General features: G+C 33.9%; 1 protein-coding gene across 25 annotated transcripts in view; it reads left to right on the forward strand.

Annotated features, from left to right (window-relative positions):
* cac (calcium voltage-gated channel subunit cacophony) overlaps window positions 1–20,722 on the forward strand; it is a 405,056-nt gene that overhangs the window by 371,880 nt on the left and 12,454 nt on the right. For 22 of the 25 annotated variants that reach the window (XM_072539658.1, XM_072539662.1, XM_072539808.1 and 19 more), the window contains 2 exons: window positions 3,525–3,713; window positions 19,023–19,213. In XM_072539658.1, the coding sequence (XP_072395759.1) occupies window positions 3,525–3,713; window positions 19,023–19,213 (380 nt within the window). The remainder of the gene's footprint in view (window positions 1–3,524; window positions 3,714–19,022; window positions 19,214–20,722) is intronic. The other 3 variants (XM_072539671.1, XM_072539737.1, XM_072539746.1) reach the window with 3 other exon arrangements.

Genomic DNA, 20,722 nt, shown 5'->3' on the forward strand with positions numbered 1-20,722 from the left:
ATTCTTTGAGGCATAATTTTTACCAAAGTTTACCACTGAGGTACATTCCCGATATTTTGAATGACACCCACAATTCTTCGAAGCATAGTTTTTACCAAGTTCTGACAAAATTCTAATTTAAAATAATCCCATATCTCTTGCAATTTTTCCTTTAATTCGTTGACGGACCTGACAGGATGTTTTCTCAAAGCTTCTTTCATTTCGCACCACAAAGTCTCTTTTGGGGACAAGTCAAGTCAAGTCAAGTCAAATTTATTGATCACATGCGACATTATACAAAGTACATGTATGAGACAAGTCAAAGTTACAGACATACATCTTAAAAGTATATAAATTAATAAACACGATAAAACATACTTAAAAGTTATTTTTAGAATATGGCTCTAGCTCACAAAGGTATTGATGTACACACCTCCGAAAGTTTGGCTGATGTAAATTCATTTGTATATCTATTGGTAATTTGTTAAAGAAACTTATGGCTGCATAATGTGTGCTACCTTCCAACAAAACAGAACGATGATGTGGAAGCATAAAGTGATTGTCTCTGAATCTTGTTGAATAAACATGGTTAAATTGAAATTTATTAAATTCATAAATTTTGCTATGTAAATACATTATACACGAAAATATATACAGACCAGGAATTGTAAGAATATTGTTTTGTCTAAAGATGCCTCTACAAGAATCTCTAAATTTCATTTTATACATTATCCTAATAGCTCTTTTCTGATGTACGAATATCTGCTCTAATTCAGAGGTACAACCCCAGACTTCAATGCCATATTTGGCTATTGAGTAAAAATAGGCAAAGTATACTGTTTTTAGTATTGATGTATAAAAGAGACGTGAAAGAATTCTCAATGCATAACATGCGCTACTTAATCTGGATTTCAAATTAGAAATATGGTTTGACCATTTGCAATTACTGTCTAGAAGTCCCCCAGCAACTTCATGCAGTCTGTTTTATCTATTGCTGCTTCTATAGTGGCTTGATGGTTTAATAAATTATTTGACGTGAAAATTATATACTTTGATTTATCTTCATTGAAAACTAATTTGTTGGATAAAAAATAACTGTTGATGGTGGATAGTATCTGTGTAGTTTTATTTTGCAAATTTTGATCAGACGTTCCTGTGACTAGAATGTTGGTATCATCCGCATAACTGATGATGTTAACCCCAGTCAGTGAATTAGTTACCAAAGCTATATCAATAATAAATACTATAAAAAGTAGAGGACCCAATACACTACCCTGAGGGATACCATAATGGATATCCAATGTGTTTGATTCGTTTACAAGTTCGTTAGATGTTATCTTTACTTTTTGTCTTCTATTCTCTGGGTAGGAAGTAAACCATTTAAGAACTACACCACTACACCACCAATCCCCTCAAGTTTTATTAGCAACAAATTATGATCCAAAGTGTCAAAAGCCTTGGACAAATCGAGAAATAAACCACATGCCTTCTCTCGTCTCGAGAGAGACGGGACTGTTAGAAACCCATTCCAAAAGTGGTATGCCATAGTCTTCAATCCATTTTAAACTCTTTTTTAAAGTATGACAACCTGCGCCGTCCTGTTAGAAGACAAAATCTTCCGCTGATGTTAAACGGTGTTCCATAATCTGTAAAAGAGATTCTTTTAAAATATTCAAATATTTGTTCGTGTTTACAATCCCATCGATAAAATGTAACTTTCCCACACCTTTAGACGACATGCTACTCCAGATCATGAGAGATGCAGGAAATTTGACTTTTCTCTTCAGACAGTTGGGATGGAAACCTTCATTTTTCCTGCGAATGACGCGACTCCTACTATCTCCAACACACACTTCAAATATGGACTCATCACTCCATTGGATTGAATCCCATTGCGACTGAATCCAATCTTTATGCTCTTTTGACTATCTTAGTCTATTTATTTTTCTATCTTTATCTTTATCTATCTATTTATTTATATTTTTTATTCAAACAATTCGTACTAATTTTTTCAACTATAAAACTTACTTTGTAAGTACCAAATCCTAATTTGTGGGCCTCTTGGTGACATGTTGATCCAGAAACGTGTCTTTCAATAACGCCACTCCATAAAACTCTTAACTTCATATAATTTGCTCGCCGATTTTTCACTATGATGCGTCTTAATGTCTTTTTTAAAAAAATACTTTTTCGTACATTTCTAGGTTTTGTGATGACCAAACCTGTAGTTTTGTATCTTCTGACTATATTTCTTACACTATAGCGTGACAATTGCAACATATTCGCGTTTCCCGAATGGGATTTTACAGAATTAAAAAATCTAATAATTGAGCAAATTTTCTCATCCATAATTTTAGCTCGACCCATTGTACAATCTACAAACAGCAAAAATCTTCACAAAACTACAAAATACATTTGACATTAACTGACAATATTATTGTTTTGATGTCATTTTTCCATAGCTACCTCTGGATTTAACGTTATTATGAAAAAATCAACGTATGTTATCATAAGTGAATGCGTAGCCAGCGTTTAGTAAATTTTTTTTTATTACTGAAAATAAATAAAAATCTATAAGAGTAATGTTTTTAATAAATATTAATAAAAATGCCATATTTATTAATATGGAAACTTATAAAAACATCCAGAGTATAATTTGTTTATGGTAATCGACTTAAACTGTAAATTCCATAGGTGGACCAACTGATATGGGAAGAAGCTCGTATATTGATCCACCATTCCTTTCTTTATTATTCTATCATGCAATCTCTCCATAGAATTAATTACACTTATATTTCTGTAATTACTGCACCCGTTGTTACTGCTTCTTCTACTACTACTACAATCTTCTCGAATATTCTGGTATTTTATCTTAATGATTTTAAAGTTTTAAAACCAAGTTTATATAAATTTTGACATCAAATCATTTTGTGGTAACTCCAATCGATTCACACTGAAGGTTAGTAATTACATTTTGTCAGAGCTTCTTAGGCCATCGAATTAATAACACGATAAAGAGAAAAACGCGTATGGGCACTCATTACACGACTAAGGACACCTCCAATTATTTTTAACTACACACATAGACAAAGACAAGTATGATTTGGCAAAAGAATGATAAATGGGGAAAAAACAAATTTATAACCAAAACTATAATCCATTTTAACAAATACCTAAACAGGATAGACACACACTCATATAGGCGCCCCAGAAATTTTTATCTAACACAGGAGAATTTGTTATGATACAGAAAAAAACAGAAAAAAATTGCATTATAACATCAAAACTTAAACCGAAACAATCATTTTCACAAATAAATAAACAAGAAAGATAGCACTCATTACACACCATCTAAAAGGCTTAAAATATTTTTAAGCCTTTACACACACATAAAGAACACTAGGTTAGAATAGAAGAATAAAAATGAAACAAATACAATTTGTAACACTCACAGAAAAAACTTAACATCGAACGATTCATTTTCAAAATCCTTTTCGTTTTACGTACTTTATTTTTACTAAATTAATACTTACTTCTTGTTTAAGGCTCCTGGTCAGCATCGACCAGTCCCACTCGGTCGCCGTCGCCTTCCGGAGGAAGACATAACTCGAAGTTTGGCGGTTTTGGCTTCTCCAGAAAAATGGATTACGGTACGACCAGTTTGTGTCAAAGATCTCGATCACCTAGTCCTACGAACTCATCGCTGCCGCATCATCAGGGCCCACCGTTTATTGGTGAGATTTTCAATGGCTTGAATGGAATATGGTGAATGCTGTCTATTCGTGTGTTAAGTGTCGTGGGTCTTGGTCTTGATTGTATATTCGGCACTTAATTCGGTTAGAAAATATACAGCCGGAATTTCAAAATGTGACAACATAACGGTACATTTAACTATCTGAGACATTAATAAGAATATTATTTCAAGTCAAAAATGACTATAGGTCTTCCTGTTTTGGCATATTTAACAGAAGTAGTGGTTAATCTATTATACATTAAAAGTGTAAACCAAAAGTCTGGAAACGCCTAATTTTCTTTTAAATGGATGGTTTAAATTCTACAAAAACAGGGATATACCTATTTTGCAATATAAGGATTTGATATCGATGTTTGTAACATAGCCAAGTGTTCAATTTTTCTGATATCATTAATCACTTTCGTTTTTTAAATGCAACACCCTGTATATTGTGCCTTAATTAAAATTTTTACTTTAATACCAGTTCAACCGTAAATAATATAAAATATTTTAATTGTATGTAGTCAGGAACATCTTAAAAAGATTAAGCAAAATCCTAGAAACCCCTAAACGCCTCAATATATTTTTTTAAACTACGTACAACTAAATTTGAATATAATATACTCAATGACATTAGAAGTGTTACACCCAGAAGGAATAATTAATTGAACTTAATTTTTTGGCAACATGGTAGATTTACATTAAGAATTACAACGATAACGTTGTCAAAAATTTTTATTAACAAGTAATAAAAAAAAATTAATAATGTGCTTGGCGACCCCGCAGCTGAATACACTCCTGTATACGTCTTGGTATTGACAAAATGAGATGATCGATGTCTGCTTGTGGCACCTCGTTCCAAAAAACTTGAACCTTATGTATTAACTGTGCCAGAGTCTGTGGAGGAAGGTGCAAAGTGGACAGTCTCCTTCCCATTATATCCCATACATGTTCAATAGGATTTAAATCTGGAGCACGGGGCGGCTACGAAAAAACATTAACGCCAGCTTCTTGGAGAAAGTCCATAGTTTGACGAGCAATATGGGGACGCGCGTTGTCTTGCTGAAAAAGGACGTCTTGACGGCCGTCGAGATAAGACAGTAAAGTGGTTTGTAAGATGTCATCATCATAACGCGCAGCTGTCATATTGCCTCGAATAAATACAAGTGGTAATCGGCTACCATAGGCAATAGCCCTCCAAACCATTACTCCAACTGTCCTGTATACATGCCTCTCAACAGCAAACCCGGTATCTCGTCGTTCTTCACGGCGGCGTCTTACCATGTTAACCATTATGCATTCCTAAACAGAATTGTGATCATCATTGAATTCCCCCCAAACCATTACTCCAACTGTCCTGTATACATGCCTCTCAACAGCAAACCCGGTATCTCGTCGTTCTTCACGGCGGCGTCTTACCATACTAACCATTATGCATTCCTAAACAGAATCGTGATCATCATTGAATTCATCACTGAATGCTATATTACGCCATTCTGCCACACAATGCTGCCGTTCTCTACACCAATTCAAACGTTGATGACAGTGGTCCACAGTCAAAGGAAGCACTAGTCGTGGGCGGAATGAAACCAGTCCAAAGGCTCGAATGCGACGGTATAATGTACGCATACTAACAGGTCTACCTACTACTCCAAACCATTGGTCAGCAATTTGACGCGTAGTAGCAAAACGGTATCGCAGAGCCAGTAATCTAAAGTGCCTATCTTGACGGTCTGTGGTACGCCTCGGTTGACCAGTTGGTCTTCTTCGTGTTCCTCTACCTTCGTTTGTCCACACAAAGCAGACACGCATAACCGTTATTGCCGTACAATTAACACGACGGTCAACTTTGCGATATGACAAACCCATATCTCTATACGCAATAATTCTACCCCTGTCAAAATTGCTAACATGGTGGTAATTTTGGTGTCTTCGAACTCGAGGCATGTTCTTACACCGAATACAATTAGCCTGAGGAATAATAACTAAAAATTTCTATACGAACCGGTTTTTACAAATCGGCCTCTTCACAAAAAAATTTAAAGATAAAACTTTATTTTTACAAAAAGTAGAAAAGATAAAACATTGGTATTGTTACCATAGCATGTTTTAAATATAGTCATTATGTTGCCAAAAAATAAAGTTCAAGAAATTATTCCTTCTGGGTGTAACACTTCTAATGTCACTGAGTATAATTAAAAGTTTACCACATAATTAATTTAATATCTAACTAATTCAGTATTCAAAATGTCCTATGTTGTTAATTTGACAGTATCCTAAACCATGGTAGAATGCGTCTATTACATTTCTCCATGTTTCTCTAGAAATTAATATCTATTTATTGATAATTCTTTGCCTTGGCTCTACAACAGTTGATGCTTTAGTTTTACTAAACGAGGAGGCCATTTAATACTGGTTAATCTAAGAATCCGTAAAATGATTGTTTCTTTACTCATAGCCATCAGTCGATTATCGATCCAAGGGCCTCTGGGATTAGTGCTGAAGAACATGTATCTCTTCCCTTATATATAATTTCTTATTTATTCCAATAATCATTACACGAATAAACATCTACATTCGGACAAATTACTTCTCTAAAATACTGATTTAATTTAATATAATCTATTTTACTAAATTCTTTGCACCAGTAATGTCCAATTGAGCTAATAAACTAAATGATCCGAAATACCTATTGGTCAAATATAATGAATTTCGCTGAAAAGTTCTTCCTTATTAGTGATTCTAAAACTAAAGATCAAGTCTAAAACTAAAGATGTATTACCTTGACGATATCTAGTAGGTTGTGTTATAAAGTGGTTCAAATTAAAAATAAAATAGACAATTTAGGTTTGATTTCGTTACAGCGTATCACCATTCGCTGATATGCGTATTTCAGCCTCTTAGCTTCTTCAGAGCGAACTCATGGCTTAGAGCTTGTCACGAGTTCGCTCTGAAGAATCCAAAAGACTGAAATATGCATATCAACGTTGAAATATGCATTTCCAATAAGCGGAGTTTGAACTGGCCATCTTAAATCCTTAAATTTGAAATCTCCACAAATGAGTCAATTTTCTCTTTCACTGCTACCTTTTTCAATAAGTTCACACAAAAGAAATGTTTCGTTTATTGATGACAAAAATGTACATAACAACTTTATTGGGAAAGATAATTTTAAACATGAGATATTCAATACATTCCAGATTATGGCATACAGTACTTATCGTAGATTTTTTAAAGGCGCCATTCGAAAAGTTAACACATATTCTGCCTTCAGCTTAATATAAACGATATGTACCATAAATGGAATAAATCAAATCTTAACTGTCTTTTTTCTTTTATTCCGATATACTCTGTACGAGTACTAGAAACCAATTCGCTAAGAATTTTGCTTAGTTGAGGAGATATGTTGTGGAATGCAATTTTTGGATTCCCCATGTCTCTATTAACATCTTTATCAACGTCTGTTTTGCCTTGCAATTCTTAAAAGGCACAGATTAAAGCAAAAATCTGAATTTGGTTTCGAAAATTAGTTTACGGACTTTACAAAATAATTAGGTGAAAAATTAGGGAATTGCCAGCATTCTGTTACAGCAAAAATGTGAATGTCAGAAATAAAAGATGTAAATAAAGAAATATTAGAATGAATGGAACTATTTTTAATAGATCGAAGCAAATTCCCGCATTCGCTGTCGATATAGTTATAGTAGGCAGAAGTATGAGAAACATGGTGCAGTGTTTAACAAGGCTTGCGGACGCGGCAAGTGAATTAGAACTTGTGGTAAACGAGGAAAAAACCAAATATATGTTGGTTTCTAAAAACTCGCAAAATATCCAACAGAGAATTTAAATTAACAACTAAACCTTTGAGCAAGTCAAAAATTTACATATTTTGGATCGGTAGTAAACGCAACAAACACAACAAGCCACGAAATAAAAAGACGCATAGCAATAGCAAACAGGTTCACGGTCTCCAGAAACATTTAAAAAATTAAAAAAATAAAACGTGCAGTAAAGCTTAGTATATATAAGATCATAATAAGACCGATTTTGATATAAGGGGCTGAAACGTGAACCTTATCTCAAAATGATGAAAGACTTCTTGGTATTTTTGAGAGAAAAATTCTTAGAAAGATTTTTGGTGCCATAAATGAAAATGGGCTATGGCGTCGATGATACAACTTTGAACTATATCAGTTAAACACCGATCCAGATATTGTGAAATTCCTTAAAGTGCAGAGACTTAGATGGGCTGGACACATTGCTAGGATGTCAGATCACGAATACATGAAGAGATTAAAATTTTCAAAATCAGAAGGCACAAGAAGCAGAGGACGACCACGAATGAGATGGATTAATGATGTGGAAGAAGACCTACAGATTCTAAGGGTTAGAAGATAAAGGAAGTTGTGAGGAATCGACAGAAGTGACGACTTCTTTGTGAGAAGGCCAAGATCCACAACTGATTGTCGAGCCACTTATGATGATGAAATAAAGAAACAATATTAGTATAAAAAATATTTATTGTTGTCAACTTAATTCATTGTTTGCTGCATGTTGTTGCTTAATAATAATAATAGTTGTAACTTTATTAATATACTTTATTGTTAGATCATTGTTTAGAACTTTACGTTTCTCCAGTTCCTCTCACAGTTTACTCAAATAGTTTATTTGATATTTAGTTAAGTCATCTTTCAATTGACCTCTGAAAAAGTTGGTTCCTAACGACCTGCTCTTACTGAGCAATATAAATAATGGATTATCATTATCTGTAAATTTAATTCTTAATGGCCTGGGCGTATTACTATTGTTAACCTTTTCAATACGAAAAATGGATATATAACATCATCATCATCATCATTATCATTCAATCTTCGCTTATCCACTGCTGGACATAGATCTCCCTCATAATTTTCCATCTATTTAGATCTTGTGCCTCTTGCATCCAATTCCTATGGCAACGTTTTAGATCGTCAGTTCAACGTGTTGGTGGACGACCTCTGCTTCGGTAGACATCATCTCTTGGTCTCCATTCCAGTATCCGCTTTGTCCATCTATTATCTGTCATTCGAGCCACGTGACCTGCCCAGTTCCATTTCAGTATTGCTACTCTCTCTACTGCATCAGCCACTCCTGTTCTTTGTCGTAGCTGGCGATTTGGGATCTTGTTTCGTAGTGAAACGCCCAAAATAGCACGCTCCATCGCCCTTTGACACACACGGATCTTTTTAACTGTTCTCCTTGTCATGGTCAACGCATTCGCACCGTAAGTTAACACTGGCAAAACACACTGATTAAACGTTTTTCTTTTAAGGCATATTGGTATATCAGACGATTTGAAAATATGGTTCAGCTTACCGAAGGCTGCCCAAGTCAGTCTTATACGACGGAGAAGCTCAACGGTTTGGTTATCTTTTCCTATGCGAATCTCATGACCTAGGTATTTATAGGCCATTACCTGGTCTATGCATCTTGTTCCTACGCATATATATTCGCTGACTATAATTAAATAGACTTCGGACATATAACATAATTATCTTATTAATAAAGTTCTCGTCAGTTACAATTTTATTCATCTAAACTATAATCTACGGTCGTAGTTATCTTTATTTAATTCTTACAACACCTGTATTTTAAAGCGTTTAAATGAATTCTTATGTAATATACGGACGACTCAAGGATGACCTACATCATGTAATGTTGCAGATTTGTATGAGGATATATGTGGATCGTCAACGAAACTTTGCATTGAATCTTTCATTTTATTGTAATTCCTAAGAGCCTTTGGTTTAACTGTTCGAATGCCATCGTCCAATCTCCTCAAAGAGCTTTACAATTTTTTGTACCGTCGCCTAATGGATTCAGCCCCTCATTATTAAAACAGTAATTCGATCTTTTTCAATAAAAATCATATTTACTGTAAAGCTTTTAAAAACACATAAAACAACTTCCAGCTTTAGTTCTTAATAAAATTTATTTTACAAAACTTTTTAATAAACGTCAAGCTATTGTTAGCTTTATGAATTAATGTTAAAATCACAGCATTCTATGTTTACTAAATTATTTCAAAACAATTTGACATGAGCTTCATCACTAGATAAAATACCATAAGTGTTACATATGGTTAAACTCGTATTATTGAGGTGAGGATTTCAATATTAATACAATTTAAAAGTTGTACTTAAAAACCAACGTGAATAATGATATCAGAAAAATGTTAAATTTGTGTAAACTCGCTCATACATATTCTTCACGAGTCTTATGTACTTTTCAGGGACCCATTTCTTTTTCATACATCTTCACACCTCTTGTTTAGGGACTGTGTCGTACCCTTCTCAAAATCTATAAATACCAAATGCCTCGTTTCTTTTCGCCTTATTTCTCTATCAACTGTCTCAAAGCAAACAAAGTATCCATTGTCCTCTTTCCTGGAGTATTTTTCTATCAACTGTGTTAAAGCAAACAAATTATCCGTTGTTCTCCTTCCTGGCATAAAGCCAGCAAATAAATTTGCATTGTGTGCGACATTAAGTTTATCCCTCTATAGTTTTGACAGTCCTGAATGCCCCCTTTATCTTTTTACAATAATACCATCACACCAAAGCCAAATGAAATAAATTCATTATTTAGGTTACTGTACATATTTATAAAAAATCCCGAAACACGTCAAATTTAAATTATAACTTGACATTCTTTAACGTAAAAATGCAATCCCTACCTTCAACCCCCTTAGAATGACAGGTACAACACCCAATTTTTAAAATAGGAAGTATAGGCTTATGATATATCGTTAGAAAGGTCTTTTCATTCTCCATTTAAAAATGTTGTCGCTTTCAAGTTTATTAAGATTAATTAAGATAAAATAAATTAAAATCATGTGGTTACCGAAATTCGCTAAAATATACTCAAAACTTATTTCCCGTTTAGGTCTTGATAATGAGAAAGTGAACAAAAACCATAGCAATGTGGTTTTAGATGGTAACCATTAAAAAACTTTAAAGAATTTCCGTGGCAACGTTATTTTAACACGCATTAGTAAATTGTTTTATTTAAGTTGTCAGTATTTTAATTTAAGTAAAAAGTTCGTTCAATTCAATTCTGAAAAATGGTTAGATTAACGGAAATGCATAAAATAACAGTTTTACAAATGATTGGTTACGGAGATAACACCCGAATACAACAGGAAGTAACTCGCCTATTTCATGAGAAATTTCCTAATTTACCGCCTATATCCCAAGGAACAATAAGTAAAATAGAGAAGCAGTTTCGCGAGTTTGGTCATGTAAGCCAGATAAAAAAAGCAGCTGCCAATGCACTGAGTGATGAACTCAAATTAGATGTGTTGCTTGAGTTTCAGGAAAATCCACATACATCGAGTAGACAGGCATCCACTACATTCAATGCTAGCCATACATCGATAGTAAACATATTAAAAGAAAATAAATTGCATCTCTATAAGATGATACCTACTCAGGAGCTCATGGAAGACGATTTTGATAGGAGAACTTTTTTTTGTGAGCAAATGATGGACATGTTGGATAACAATATTATCCAATTAGAAGACGTTATGTTTTCTGATGAGTGTACTTTTTCACTTAACGGTCATGCTAATCGGCAAAATTGCCGCTACTGGGCCACGGAAAATCCTCACTGGATGAGAGAAGAACACACTCAATACCCTCAAAAGGTTAATGTTTGTTCAGGGATTGTAGGAAACAATATCATTGGTCCCTTTTTCATTGAGGGCAACTTGAATGGCAACAATTATTTGACACTACTTCAAAATGATGTCATTCCAACGTTGGCAAATTTATATCCTGATCCAGGAAACCCTCAAGTTCCAGCGAATACGATATGGTTTCAGCAGGATGGAGCACCACCACATTACCAACTTAATGTCCGGCAGTACCTCGATACAATATTTCCCAATTGGTGGATAGGGAAGTGAGGATCGATTAAATGACCAGCGCGATCATCTGATCTTACATTATTAGATTTCTTTTTATGGGGATATGTGAAGAGCCATGTGTACAAAACTAAACCTTCTGATTTAAATGACTTAGAAGAACGAATAACGCTTGCGATTAGGTCGATCACGCCTGTTATGTTAAATAATGTTAGAAGACAGTTTTATTTGAGATTAGGATGTTGCCAAGACGTTCGCGGTGAACATTTTGAACATCTACTTCATTAACATTCATAGTTCTTTTACTCGTGTTCTACATTTTATTACGTTTTGCATTACATTTTAGTTTTTGATTGTATTGTAGCAAATTTCGGTAACCACATGATTTTAATTTATTTTATCTTAATTAATCTTAATAAACTTGAAAGCGACAACATTTTTGAATGGAGAATGAAAAGACCTTTCAAACGATATATCACAAGCCTATACTTCCTATTTTAAAAATTGGGGTTGTACCTGTCATTCTAAGGGGGTTGAAGGTAGGGGTTGTATTTTCACGTTAAAGAATGTCAAGTTATAATTTAAATTTGACGTGTTTCGGGATTTTTTTATAAATATGTACAGTAACCTAACTAATGAATTTATTCCATTTGGCTTTTACACACTGTATATGATCAAGTTTTTAACTTATTTAAAGTTACTTGAAAAACTGTTACTTGGTATAAGTAATTTACGTCATAGTTTATATTATCAATTATTTGTTTTCAAAATTTAATACAAATTTACTTAACGCTAATATCATCCAGAAATATATTAAATGGCGTCTTCTATATAAATATAGTATACTATTTAAACGGTTCAATAGTTTTAGCGTCTTTTAACTGAATTAAGTGTCAAACTACATAAAAGATGAAATCATGTGAAAAGTGCTACAGATAAAGTATTATTATTTATTATTTAAAAAGTTTCAAGTATTTAATCATTTAAATCATACTACTTTTGTTAACCGTTCTAGTATTCCAAAGCCTTAGATATTTTACTGAGCCACTTACTTAAAACGTTCTTGAAAGTGATACACGGCAGAATATATAAAAAATGCGAAGAACAAGTATCGTGGACGCAGTTTGGATTCCGCGATTCCTTAGGCACCCGAGAGGCTCTATTCGCTGTCCAAGTGCTTATGCAAAGATGCAGGGATGTTACCTGTGATGTGTATACTTGTTTTATCGACTACAAAAAGGCATTTGATAGAGTAAAGCATGATAAACTTATAAACATCTTGAAAGAAGTGGGGTTAGATGATAGGGACTTAAGAATCATCTATAGTTTATATTACAACCAAACAGCCAATATTAAAGTGGATGACCAATTGACAGAGGCAGTCTCCATAGATAGAGGATTGAGGCAAGGATGCATTCTGTCCCCGGTGTTATTTAATATATACTCTGAATATATCTTCGAGTAAGCGCTAGGCGAACTACAAGAAGGCGTATTAGTCAACGGAATACGTCTAAACAACATTAGATATGCCTACGACGCAGTAGTTTTTGCAGATAGTCTGAACGGTTTGCAAAGAATAATGTCGCGTTTATCAGATGTAAGTAGAGAACACGGACTTGATCTTAATACGAAGAAAACAAAGTACATGGTAATCAGTAAGCGCGAAATATTAAACACACAGCTTTTGGTTAACCAACATCCAATTGACAGAGTGGACAGCTACACATAGCTTAGTACCAACATTAACAGCCAATGGGATCACTCCAGTGAAATAAAACAACGCATAGGAAAAGCGAGATCGGCGTTCATAATGATGAAGTCTCTTTTCAGAAGTCACGATTTACCACTTGCTACCAAAATCTCTATCATTAGATGCTATGTATTTTCTACGTTATTATACGGAGTAGAGGCCTGGACACTTTCCGAAGCTTCTTTAAGAAAACTCGAGGCATTCGAGATGTGGTGTTACAGACGTATTTTAAGAATTTCATGGGTGGATCGTGTGACTAATGTTGAGGTCGTACGTAGAATAGGCAATGAATGCGAGATTATTAACACCATCAACGAGCGCAAACTAGAATATCTTGGCCATGTTATGAGGAATGAACAGAGATACGGCTTGTTGCAACTCATTCTTTAGGGCAAGGTATTTGGAAAGAGAGGACCAGGGAGAAGAAGAATATCTTGGCTTCAAAACCTGAGAAAGTGGTTTAATACATCGACAACCCGACTATTCAGAATAGCAGCAAGCAAAGTTAGGATAGCCATGTTGATCGCCAACATCCGGAACGAATAGGCATCGTAAGAAAACGAAGATATTTTACTCGATTGTTTTACTGTGATTCTCATTAGTGTACAAATATTGTTGCCAAACCATTATTGACCATCCTGTTGTTTTTCTGCACAGACAATTATTTTCCTGGACTCATATTTTTATTTTTTACATTTCGTAAAACGTGGTGTTTCAGGTTAAAATTCTACACAATTTATTATTACCGCTATATTGATAATTTTATAAATCTTGGGTTTCTAAGCGTGATTTTTTGTATTTGTGTACTATGTAAGACATTTTGCCTTAGTGTATCTATCTGGTATTATCAAAGCAAATAAAACACCCCAAAATTTGAACTAGTTTTTTGTGAGTGTAAGGTATAAAGGACTTACGTTAACTTACGTGTTGTAAACTCCACAAAAATATTAAAATGTAAAAATTGGATTAACTAGCGATGTCGTAAGGATTATGATCGTGCGATGGACTTCGCGAGTAAATGGGCTCCATGCTCCCAAGAAAATAGGACCATAAACAAATAAAATACACATAGAAAAACATAACAAATTAATAAAAAAAATTCAACTATTTGCATCATTATTTGTGCCAAATATAATCGTGGATCTATACTCTCACGTGGACTCTCATAGAGAAAAACCGGTAGAAGACATAAAAAAAAAAGAAAATAAAATAAATTGGTCTGTCACCTCGCATTATTTGATAAATCTATTACAAAACGAACTTCCAATTTAACCAAGCCAAGAAAAAGGCAAGAAAAAAAGACCTGAAGTGAGGGAAGATATATATAGAAAGAGGTAGAACATGAAAGCGAAGAATGCAAAAATAATAAAAGGGTTTGGAAAAAGACAAAAGGAAGTATTGTATTAGTGTTGCATTCTTTATGGCTAAATATCCAAGCAATTTATTTGTTTAATAGTTGTAAGTTTTACCTTAATGCTATTAATGACTTAAAAAGTAATGTTTAAATAATATAAGAAAATTAATTACTATTTAAATGGGAATCAGCCACAATTAAAGGTTAAAATACGTTTATTGACGTTTCAATTTCCACTTCGGAAATCGTTCTCAAGATACAAACATTGGTAAATTAAACAAATTTTGTTTTTTTGTTTCTTTCAAGAAACAAATATAATACAAATAATATAAAAAAATGTAGATAATTGCGTATTTTCCAATATATATTCAATCTTGTTTATAGCATTTATATAGTTGAAAATTAAAAACTACTTGAAATTTGGGAACGAACTTGTTCACTTTCAATTTATTTTTTTCATAAATATCTGTTTTCAAATTTAAGTGACATAGACATTCGAAGCCCATTATAAACTAATATATTTTGAAAATATTTTGTACAATTATACAGGGTAGCAAAACAAATAAACGATCCAAATTTCAATAAGATTGAAACAACTTAAAGAGGTAAATCAATAATTCTAGGGTGATCGGTAAAAGAAGTATAAGTCAATTTAGTCAACTTTTCAGGAGAAGCAAAAAACGATAAATAATTTTGTTCTGAAGCTAAGTAATTGTCATATCTCCGAAATCGTAGTATACAGAATTGTTATATTTACCTATTTTACTTTGCAAATGCTAATCTTGAACAAAGTATATATATTTTTTTTGTAAATAAATGGAAATTACAACAAAAATGTGACTTATATTATTTGGACCACACACGGCACCATAATACTTTGTTTAGCCCAAGAAAGCTGTTGTTTATTAAAAGATAAATAAGTAAAACATATTTATGCAATATTTATTAAAAAAGAAACATAAAAACATAGGAATTATGTTAATACGGTTTCGGCAGACAAATGGCTACGTCCCTTAACGGGGAAAAGTATTGCGTATTGACTCTACGTCAGATGAATCTTCATCATCTGGAATCTCATCAGCAGCATCAGTTGTCTTTAAATTTTTATAAAAATCTTGAAACACTGGACCTATCAGAGAAAGAAGATCCAACATATCTTTTTTCATATCATCAGAAATGCCTGTTTTTCATCAAGTGATGTTTTATAAAGAATGATTTTCTTTTCTCTTGTATAACCAACCAAGTTCACATCAAACCAATTTAAAGGATTTCGTCTTGTATCTTTTTCACGCATTAGACAGTTACTTTTTAAAAGATCTGAAAAAATTTAAAAAATCACCACGATAAAGTTCTACAACATTGAATTTCTTCTTTTTTCCTGTACATCTCATGAACTGATACCAGTCGTGCGGATGGCTAATTGGAATAGTTAACCAGTTTAGGCCACGTGATGAGGGGACCAAAATATGAAATTTTGACTCATAATACAGGGAAGGATTGAAAAATCTACGTGATTGGTATTAATGCAGATCAATTGATTTGTTTAGCCAACCTCCATAGGAAGACGGCACTCTAAGACGAAGAAGACTTATACTCTTTTTATCGAGCACCCTAAAATTAATGTGTTCATGCACCTCGTTGGCATCACACTCTTGGATGCGCCTGAGGTCGATTTTGATTAGGTGGTCAATATTTGCCTGGAGACCCCCCTACATCTAATATATCCAATTTTAAAGCCGAATAAGTTTGTATGCGACCTACTTTCGTATCACTCTTTATATGGATTTCTCTTTTTTTGGATACCAAAAGGTCTTCTTATTTTCAAATTTCTCTGCTGATTTTTTTTCAATAATTTCAACTACAGAATTGTTCTAAAGCTATTTTCTTGTGGTATTTTAAAGTAATTATTATTTTAATGAGGAAAATTTTAGAGCTAAGAAACATCCCGCAAAAAATAATTTCTATTATAAAGTCACTATATACTGTTGCGAAATGCAGCGTGACACACAATGGGATCAACAGTGACGAATTCGACGTACTTACTGGAGTTAGACAGGGATGCGTGCTTTCTCCGTTTCTTTTTAACATAGCTATAGACTATGTTCTCTCCAAACTAGACTCCGACACAAGAGGGATACAATGGAAGTTAACCACACGCCTAAGCGATCTAGAATACGCGGACGATATCTGCCTATTAGGTCAAAGGTTCCAAGATCTGGCTTACCAATTGGAAACACTTTCCACTGAAGCCAATAAAATAGGTTTGAAAATCAATATTAGTAAAACCATGAGAATAAATGCAAGGAACAACACGCTATTTACTATCGACAATATGCAGATTGAAAATGTGGAAAACTTTACGTATCTTGGAAGTGTTATAACAGAAAACGGAGGTACAGAAAACGATATTCGTATGAGGATACGAAAAGCCCAACAAGCTTTCAGCACGCTCAACCCTGTTTGGAGATCTGGCGAGTATACTACAAGGACAAAGATCCGAATATTCCGATCAAATGTCATGTCTGTTTTACTCTACGGATGTGAAACCTGGAAAGTGACAAACACCCTCACAGACAAACTGCAGGTCTTTGTTAACAAATGTCTACAAAGAATTGTTTGTATATTCTGGCCTAACACCATCAGAAACAAAGATCTGCTACACCTGACCGAACAAAAGAGGGTACAAAATGAAATTAAGTCCAGAAAGTGGGGTTGGATCGGTCACACACTCCGAAAAAATAGTTCCAGGATCGCAAAGACTGCCCTAGAGTGGAATCCCAAAGGGAAAAAAAAATAGGTCGCCCAGTACAAACTTAAAAAAGATCCATCATGGACGAGATAAGAGGCCAAGGAAAGTCTTGGAATGAGGTGAAGGCCTTAGCGTAAAATAGAACCCGATGGCGCGTTTTCACTGAAGCTCTATGCTCCTATGCTGAAGGTTAAAATAAGTTTATTGACGTTTCAATGTCCTCTTCGGAAATCGAACGAAAATCTCTCAGCGTATTTCCTGCAAGTCTTCTCAGTACTCTCACGTCTGCCGTTTCCAGTAGCCTTTGTGTTGTGTCTGTATCGGGTCTTGTTGCTAAAGCATATGCCATTATTGATCTTACAGTGTTAATGTGTATGTTTCGTCATATAGTGAAATAAAGGCATCCGCCAGTCTATTTGCTTTTTTTTACTTGATCTCTCACTTCTTTGTCCAGGTCTCCATAGCTGGACAGTGTAATTCCAAGGTAATTTATTTCCATTACTTGTTCAATACTGATGCCATCAATTTTTATTTTACATCTGATTGGATCTTTGTTGATTACTATTGTTTAAGTTTTCTGAGATGAGATTGTCATAATAAATTTGTTTGCTCTTATGTTAAATCTGTGGACCAGTTTTTGCAGACTATCTTCATCTTAAGTTATCAATATTGCATCGTTTGCGTAACAGAGTATTTTTATTTATTTGTTTCTCATTCTGTATCCTCTTCCTTTGTTAACGCTTTTGATGATTTCAGCCATGATTAAATTGAAGAGCATGGGGCTCAACGAGCCCCCTTGTCTTATTCTGCTGTCTATTTCTATAGGTTCTGTAAGTTGTCCATCTATTCAAACTTCCATTTTGTTGTTTTAGTACATGTTTTTGATAGTTTTTATAATATTTAGGGAAACTTCTCTATTACACAGAAGATAGATTACATCTTTAGAGTCTTACTCTGTCAAACGTTTTCTTTTAGTCAATCAGTCATAAAAATGCTGGTCTATATTATTATACTCTAGTGATTTCTCGGGAATTTGCTTTATTACGAATATTGCATCTGTATACTTTCTTCCACTACAAAAACCCTGTTGTTCATCTGCTAAACTTATCCTTTGATTTATTAGTACTGTAGTTTTCGGGCTGTTTTTTATCTCTTAATTATAGTAGCAGTTTTGTATTATTAATTGGCATAGATTGTCCATTAAATAATATATTTTTTTAATATATATTAAATATCTATTGAACAAAACTAAAATCTTATAAAGGGAAAAATTCCCAGTGGTGGCTATGAAAATACTATGGTTTACCCTTTTTTTTTAATTCGTAACTCTTCTACACTTACTTAAAATTTTATTTAATCAAACTAAGTGGTTTAAAAAAAAACTTGAAAACATATAAATACTTTAAACATGATTTTATCAAATTCTCTCAATGTTTCTATGCACAGTCAAATTCTCACTCGCATGAGACTTTGACACTCCCTTATAGGTGTTTGATGTGCCAAGAGAGTCATCAGTAGATCTTTTTATCAAAAATTCTGATTGATATTTTACAGCTGGTGCTGTGGTAGGTATACCGATGCAGAAATCTGCTGCCCATCAGGGCAACGTGCAGCACAGCCATCCGACGCTGGGAGGGCGCAAAGGTCAAGGAAGAAGACTGCCTCCGACTCCTTGCAAGCCTTCCACCCTACAGCTTCGGCCGGGGTCCATTAATTTCCCTAAACTCAACGCATCTCCTACACACGTAAGTAACGCAAAATTAACAACTTAGAGTTTTCTGTATATATTTTTTTCTAGGTCGTTCGATAGGTGTAAACTGAACACCTTTTGTAATAAATTATCTAGAGAAATCTTAATTTTAAGGAATAGGTCTCGATTTTGATTTTTTTTATTGTTCATTTTGTGTTGTTGTTGTTGTTTATTTTATATATTATTTAATAGACAACCATTTTAAGAATAATAGTATTTTACATAATTTTCGCTTTACAGTTTTTCTAAAGAGAATTTTTATAACAAAAAAGTAAATTGTAATATTATCCGAATCATATACATGTATGTATTTTTCACCAATATACCGATACATTGCTTAAAACAATCATTGCTATATCATACTTCCTCGTATGTCCTCTGGAAGTGCCCGGCATTGGCCTACCAGAGGTAGCAAATCATAGGTTCGGCCTTTACGCAACAGAGCCAAATGGAGGAGTTCCCCTAAAGAGAATTGTGGCCTTCGGTGAGGCTACACGTTTACTACAGGGTTAAGCGTTTGTAATTAAGTGTTTAAAGGGCTCACAAATGGGCTCTGTCTGGATCTACCATAACTATGACTATATTGATAACACTCAGTGCAGGAAGGGAGCTTACCGGTCAACGGCTTCGGGCTGATGAGCTGGTAAGTGAAAGGGCACTCTCTTATCCTGAGATTGACAAAGCGGTTTCAATGGCGGATGAACCATAAATGCTCAACGGCATAACGATGCATAAGGCAAGAAGATACCACTTCATTAAAGATTTTTAAAGATATCTCAAGAAAAATCACTAATGGAAAGTCAAAACAAAATGACTCCAAGTGCATGGCGTCCCTTAAATAAGGCAGAAATAAAATAAATTTAAATTTTATTGCAAGGTGGAATGTACGAATATTGTATAAAACTGGACAACTCGCAGCAGTAGCTCTAGAAATGAGCAGACTTTTTCTTTATTACTCGGCAGCACTGCTGATCACAAAAATGGTGTAGAAATCATGATTAAGAAAACACTACAATCGTATGTCTCTAAATTTTTTCCATATAATGAAAGAATAATATTACAGGTGACATCAAGCAGCACCGATAATGACATAGATTTATTCTATTGATGATATAGATTTACAATATCTAACGAAAAATAAGTCAATGGTGGAATTAAACGGACATTTGTTCAACAAATTAGGATGGCGATCTTCCTACCATTTAGAGCGTACTAAGTCATGTAAATACTTCCAACTTGAAGGACCACCCACTGGCGTGGGAAATAAGATCACAAGCAGTTTAAACAATACATAATTTAATTATTGAATGTTACTACAACTAAGTTAATATCTAGCCAATAATAACCAGTTACTAATAATTATCACTTCAACTAAGGATGTTTTCTTCAATATTAATATACTTGATTAAGAATGTGCGGTCTGCTTTTAACTATAAGCTATGTAACAATAACTAGTTATACTCAATACGCAAGAGTCTAAACTCTTAAGCCAGAAATGCTTCGA

The sequence above is a fragment of the Diabrotica undecimpunctata genome, chromosome 1 (genome assembly GCF_040954645.1).
Source record: "Diabrotica undecimpunctata isolate CICGRU chromosome 1, icDiaUnde3, whole genome shotgun sequence".
Classification (NCBI taxonomy): Eukaryota; Metazoa; Arthropoda; class Insecta; order Coleoptera; family Chrysomelidae; genus Diabrotica; species Diabrotica undecimpunctata.